Source organism: Dipodomys spectabilis, unplaced genomic scaffold, assembly GCF_019054845.1.
Source record: "Dipodomys spectabilis isolate Male_0828 unplaced genomic scaffold, ASM1905484v1 ptg000422l, whole genome shotgun sequence".
In the NCBI taxonomy this organism is placed as follows: domain Eukaryota; kingdom Metazoa; phylum Chordata; class Mammalia; order Rodentia; family Heteromyidae; genus Dipodomys; species Dipodomys spectabilis.
In genome coordinates, this window is record NW_024871099.1 from 6,156,622 (window position 1) to 6,163,382 (window position 6,761).

At 59.1% G+C, this 6,761-nt stretch overlaps 1 protein-coding gene across 1 annotated transcript; it reads left to right on the forward strand.

The window, feature by feature from the left end:
- The first annotated feature begins 2,272 nt into the window (after window positions 1-2,272).
- On the forward strand, window positions 2,273-6,526 carry Nccrp1 (NCCRP1, F-box associated domain containing). The gene is made up of 6 exons (XM_042667781.1): window positions 2,273-2,615; window positions 3,514-3,576; window positions 3,656-3,707; window positions 4,305-4,400; window positions 6,155-6,293; window positions 6,384-6,526. The coding sequence occupies exons 1-6, from the start codon at window positions 2,273-2,275 to the stop codon at window positions 6,522-6,524; spliced, it is 834 nt and encodes a 277-aa protein (XP_042523715.1). The 3' UTR covers window positions 6,525-6,526.
- Window positions 6,527-6,761: the final 235 nt, after the last annotated feature.

Here is a 6,761-nt window from a genome sequence, read left to right on the forward strand (position 1 = left end):
TGGCTCACACCTGTAATCCTAGCTACTCAGGAGGTTGAGATCTGAGGATCGTTGGTTCAAGGCCAGCCCGGCAGGAAAGTCTGTGAGACTCTTACCTCCAATAAACCACTTAGAAAACGAAGTGGCTCTGTGGCTCAAGTGAAAGAGCACTCACCTTGAGCTGAAGCGCTCAGGAACAGCGCCCAGTCCCATAACCGAACAAAGGGGGGGAAAAAAAGCCAGGCACCTATAGCTCACACCTGTAATCCCAGCTACTCAGGAGGCTGAGGTCTGAGGATCATAGTTCAAAGCCAGCTCAGGCAGGCAAGTGTGGAATATTTTTATCCGCAATGAACCACCAGAAAGCCAGAAGTGGAGCTGTGGCTCAAAGTGGTACAGCACCAGCCTTGAGCAGGCATTGATTAGTTTGTCCTTCCCAGAAATCCCAGCCTCTGGGCCCTTCCCCTGGTGTTTTCCCACATCAGGGCAGATCAGGTCATCTCTCGTGCCTCAGTTTCCTGGTCCCATCCAGACACAGGAAGACAATCAACCAATGTTAACCATGTGTGTCTGCAGAAGTGTTTGGCTGCCAGGCTGTGCAATGTCAAGGGAGTTCCTGGACCTCTCTGTACTCGCTTTCCTGACCTGCAATATGGGCACAACAACAGCGTTGGACCTGGCACACAGGCAGCCCTCAATTACATGGCGTCATCACTGGGGTAGCAGCCCAGTTCCCCCCAGTGTCTGACAGCACGGGGCTTGGTGCCCTGGAGTGGGGAATGTGGGACAGGAAGTAGCCGTGGAACTGTGGGTACCAAGAAACCTGATGTGACCTCTACCTGTACACTGCCAATCATTTGCTCCTGTTTGTGCTGATCCTGGGGTTTGAACTCAGGGCCTGGGCACAGTTCCTGAGCTATTTTTTTTGTTCAAGGCTCTGTTTATCTTTTTTTTTTTGGGGGGGAAGGGGTGGTACCGAGGGAGTGTGTTGACGGGCTCACTATGTCACCCAAGCTGTCTTGGAACCCATGTCTCAGCCTTCTCTGCATGCTGGGATTACAGGCGTGTACCGCCTAGCCCGGCCAGCTCCTCCCTCTTTGTTGAGAGGATGAAGTAACCTGGGAGTGCTTGTGGGTTCTGCTCTGGGTCCTCTCTCTGCAACTCTGGGCCTACCTGGGCAAGGTGTGGGATGTGACCAACCAAAAGCATCTGGCTCTACAGGTTTCCCTACCCCCCACCCCAAGCACCCAGCCTCCACCATCCCCCCATCCCTCCCTCCCATCTGTGACCTGAGGGAGGAGGCAGGAAGGGGTGCAAACACCCAGAAAACCCCAGCTGGAGGCTGCTTGCTTCCAGGCGGCCCCCGGGGTCCTCCACCTCCCTGCCCAGCTCGCCTTCCCGGCCTTGCTTTGCTCTTTGCAACTTGCTTTCAAGCACAGACAGTCCCCAGGTGAGGGAGGGGGCTGAAGAGGGGGAGAAAGGAGGGTCTTCATGAACCAAAACCCCATCCCTGCCCTGACGTAACTCCTCACGCTGTCCAGGTCAGTCCTAGGCCCCTGTCCACAGCTGGCCTTGGGGGAAACTGGGACAGGCAGTGTGGAGGCTGGGGAAGGCTGGGGACTGTACCCCCGGGTCCGAGGGAGGAGGCTGGGGACTGGACCCCCTGGGTCTGAGGAAGGAGGCTGGGCCTGGATCCCTGGGTCTGAGGAAGGAGGCTGGGCCTGGATCCTGGGTCTAAGGGAGGAGGCTGGGCCTGGATCCCCGGGTCTGAGGGAGGAGGCTGGGCCTGGATCCCTGGGTCTGAGGGAGGAGGCTGGGGACTGGACCCCCGGGTCTGAGGGAGGAGGCTGGGGGCTGGACCCCCCCGGGTCTGAGGGAGGAGGCTGGGCCTGGACCCCCTGGGTCTGAGGAAGGAGGCTGGGCCTGGATCCCTGGGTCTGAGGGAGGAGGCTGGGGACTGGACCCCCGGGTCTGAGGGAGGAGGCTGGGGGCTGGACCCCCCCCCGGGTCTGAGGGAGGAGGCTGGGGACTGGACCCCCGGGTCTGAGGGAGGAGGCTGGGGGCTGGACCCCCCCGGGTCTGAGGGAGGAGGCTGGGGGCTGGACTCGTATTCCCAGGGAGGAAATCTGGGGGAAGTTTGCTCCAGTCAGAGGGAGGAGGACCCCGGGGGCCCAGATCCTCGCCCCAACACGCCCTCTATTAAGTGCGGGCTGGGCCGCCCCGCCCCCTCCCGCCCCAGTTAACCCGGAGCCCGCGGGAGCCCCGGGACTCAGAGGCTGGACCCGGAGGACAGATGGAGAAGGCGCGCGAGCTGGACGACGTGCGGGGCGCTGGGCCGGCGGCGGCGGCGGCGGGGCCCGACAGCTCCCCGGAGCCGCCGCCCGCGCCCCGGCCCCCGCCGCCGCCCGCGCCCCGGCCCCCGCCGCCGCCGCCCTCGCCGCCGCCGCCCGCCAGCCCCGAGGCCCCCGGGCCCCCGCGGCCCGAGCCGCCGTCCGAGGCCAGCGCCCGGCAGCTGCTGCTGGAGGAGTGGGGGCCGCCGGGCGGGAGCCTCGAGCTGCCCGCCGGCCTCACCTGGACGCTGCTGCTCCTGCGCCGCCCGCTCTACCGCAACCTGCTGCGCTCGCCCAACCCCGAAGGTGCGGGCCCGCGCCCCCGCCTCCCCCCGGCCGGTCCCCGGGCTCTCCCCCGCCTCCTCCCGGCCGATCCCCGGCCGATCCCCGCCTCTCCCCGGCCTCTCCCCGGGCTCTTGGGGTCCCCTCTGTACCTGCTTTTCTGGCCTCTGTGACCCCGATCTCTCCCATTTACCTGGGTCCTGTGCTCTCTCTGTCTCTCTGTCTCTGTCTGTCTGTCTGTCTGCCTCTCCATCTCTGTCTTTGTCTCTCTGTCTCTCTCTGTCTCTGTCTCTCTCTCTCTGTCTCTGTCTGTCTCTGTCTCTGTCTCTGTCTCTCTGTCTCTGTCTCTCTGTCTCTGTCTGTCTCTGTTTCTGTCTCTGTCTCTGTCTCTGTCTGTCTCTGTTTCTCTGTCTCTGTCTCTCTGTCTCTGTCTCTCTGTCTCTGTCTCTCTGTCTCTGTCTCTGTCTCTGTCTCTCTCTGTCTCTGTGTGTGTGTGTGTGTGTGTGTGTGTCTTTCTCTCTCCTCCCCCCTCGAACTCAGAGCTTGGGCACTGTCCCTTAGGCTACAGCTCTGCCCCTTGAGCCACACAGCTCCCCTTCCAGCTTTTCCCTGAGTTCATTGGAGATAAACAGGTTCAAAGTCTTTCCTCCCTGCGTTGGCTTTGACCTGTGATCCTCAGATCTCAGCCTCCTGAGTGGGAGCTGGGATGACGGGGTGAGACCGCACAGCACCCCTGCCTTCCCCCACACATTCTCTGTCCCCTCGCCCGCCCCAACCCTCACTCCTTCATCCCTGTGGACTCGTTCCTCAGGCCTCTGATTTCAGCCTCTCCCCCCCACAGCCTGGGGTAAGAGGAAGGGAAGAGGGAGGGGATGGGAGGGGAAGGGGGAGCCTAAGGCTGTGAGCAACGCTGTGGTTTCAGGTATTAACATTTACCAGCCAGCTCCTCCTACTGGCCCCACCCAGCAACCACTGGAGGCCCTGGGTAAGTGCTGGGGCTGTATTGGGGGGGGGGTGCATTATTCTTAGGGGACAATGACATTCTAACTATCCTCACCTGCCAGGCAATTTCCATGGATGGTACATTGGATCTGAAAAGCTCCAGCACAATCTCAGGTGAGCAGCAAGGCCCTGGTTGTGTGGGAAATATTTATCTTTCTTCCAATTCTAGTCTGCTGTGTGGCTTGGGGAAACAGACTCTCTGGGCCTCTGCCTTCTGCAAAGTTTAGTGAGAAAGAATGATTGCCAAACTGGGAGCATGGGGGGCGGGGGAGGGGTAGAGGAGCACCACCTACTAGGTCCATTAAGTAGCAGTTGACGTTGCTATTGTGACCGTTCCTGACCTCTTCCTCCTCTGGGAGGGAAGGGACACCTGGGCTGCCATTTGTCATCCAGTGAACCCAGCCCTGATAATGCCCAGGGACCAAGAGGCTGGAATTCCGTGGTCCAGTCACGCATGCTCTGTTAGCGTGTTGATTCTGCTACTCTTCACTGCTTAACCCTGGCTGTGCAAGTTCTCATCTTCTGCCTCAGTTTCCCCATCTGTATGTAACCAAGGGTTTAGAGTTCATGGTCCCCGGAGAGGCTCATGGGAGCTGAGATCCTCAGGCATGAAGGAGGCACCCAGCATCTGTGTGTGGGTCACCTTGGAGCCCTGATGATCACAGCTGGACCAGACCCCACCTCTGTGTCCCCCCTCCTCTCCCTCTGCAGCTGGACAGTGAAGCAGCAGTGCGTGAACCTCCTGGCAGAGGGCCTGTGGGAGGAGCTACTGGATGACGAGCAGCCGGATGTCACCGTAATGGACTGGTGCGTGCCCAGCCTGCCCCGCAGCCCCAACCTTGATTACCCGGGGCTGCCTCTGCACTGGACCTCTTGTGCAGGCCTGGCCACGCCTACAACGCAGCTAGCAACGCCACGCCCACACCACCAGGCCACACCCACATGGACGGCCACGCCCACCATAACATTGCACACATTGGGAAACCTATCCACAGTGAGCCACGCCCACAGTGACACGCCTATGCCCTGCTACAGCCACTCCCACAAGACCATGCCTGCTACAGGCTCACACCTGTAATCCTGGCTCCTCTGGAGGCTGAGATCTGAGGATCAGGGTCCAAGGCCAGCTAAGGCAGGAAAGTCCATAAGACTCTTCTCCAATAACCACCAGAAAGCTGGAAGTAACTCTATGGCTCAAAGTGGTAGAGTGCTAGCCTTGAACAAAAGAGCTCAGGGACAATGCCTAGGCCTTGAGTTCAAGCCCTACAACCAACCCCCTCCCAAAAAAAAATCTGTGGCTTTTGCCCAGTGTTTCCTTCTTTGAATGTCTGGTACCATTTGTGTGTGTGTGTGTGTGTGTGTGTGTGTGTGTGTGTGTGTGTGTGTATGTGTTTGGTTTTGATTTGTTGTTGTTGTTTTGCTGCTCCTGGGGCTTGAACTCAGGGCCTGGGTGCTGTCCTTGAGCTCTTTTGCTCAAGGCCAGCATTCTATCACTTTGAGCCACAACTCCACTTCTGGTTTTTTGCTGATTAATTGGTGTATATAAGAGTCTTATGGACTTTCTTGCCTGGACAGGCCTTAAACCTTTTTTTTTTTTTTGGGTCCGGTCGTGGGGCCTGAACTCTGGGCCTAGGCGCTGTCCCTCAGCTCTTCAGCTCAAGGCTAGTGCTCTACCACTTGAGCCACAGCGCCACTTCCGGCATTTTTCTTTTTCTTTTTGGGTCCGGTCGTGGGGCCTGAACTCTGGGTCTGGGCGCTGTCCCTCAGCTCTTCAGCTTAAGGTTAACACTCTACCACTTGAACCACAGTGCCACTTCCAGCTTTTTTCTTTTTGCTTATGTGGTGCTGAGGAATCGAACCCAGGGCCTCAGGCATGCAAGGCAAGCGCTCTACCACTGAGCCACCTTCCCAGCCCAGGCCTTAAACCTTGATCCTCAGATCTGAGCCTCCAGAGTCTCTGAGGATCAGAGACCTGAGCCACTGTACCTGGCTCCCTCCTTTTATTTTTTTTGGGGGGGGGTCCAGTCGTGGGGCCTGACCTCTGGGCCTGGGCACTGTCTTTTTTCTTTTTGCTTATGTGGTGCTGAGGAATCGAACCCAAGGCCTCATGCATGCAAGGCAAGCGCTCTACCACTGAGCCACCTTCCCAGCCCATATCTCCCTCCTTAGTCTTGAAATGGATTCCTCCTTGCTGTAAGCAGTTATCCCCAGGCGCTCCGAGGATATGCCTGCTCTGACTATGCCCAGCTGGGACCGATGCAATCCAGTGCCCCGCCGGGCTGCCCTCTCCTGCCCCCCCCCACCTGCGAATCCTCACCTGTCCCAGCATATTTGGTGGTCACTGCTAGTGACACTTGCCCCCCCCCCTCCAATTTATCTCTAGACACGCCCCCCCCAAAGACAAGGTGTATTACCACCCTACCCTAAACTGCCAGCCTGGGTAGAGGATTTGAATGGTTCTGAGCCAAGATGGAGGCTGGGAAAGGGGGATAAGGCTGGGATAAGGTGGTTGGGATAAGGGGTGTTGGGGGACATGGTTGACAATGAGACCCCACTTCCAGGTTTGAGGACAGCCGGCTGGACGATTGTGTGTATGAACTGCACGTCTGGCTGCTGGCCGCCGACCGCCGCACGGTCATTGCACAGCACCACGTGGCCCCCCGCACCTTGGGGAGGGGCCCCCCGGGGAACTGGATCCAGGTGAGATGCCCCCGGCCGGGTCCCCTCACTCCAGGACCCTGCAGAGGGAGGGCAGTGGGGTGGGGTCTTCCTAAACCTGCTCTGTCACAGGTGTCACACGTCTTCCGTCAATACGGCCCCGGGGTGAGGTTCGTCCACTTCCTGCACAAGACCAAGAACCGCATAGAGCCCAGGGGCCTCCGCAGGACCAGGGTGACCGACTCCTCCGTGTCTGTGCAGCTCAGGGAGTGATGGGCTGATTGGGCCTCTCAGAGCGGTCTCTGAGCCTCTCCCCGCCCTCTTCCTGACCCTTGGCTTTCTGATCTGTCGTTCATGCCAACCTGCTTTGTCAGCTCTTCAGCATTTCAGAATCTCTCTCTCTCTCTCTCTTTTTTTTGGTCAGTCATGGGGTTGAACTCAGGGCCTAGGTGCTGTCCCTGAGCTCTTTTCGCTCAAGGTTAGTGCTCTCCCACTTGGAGCCACAGCACC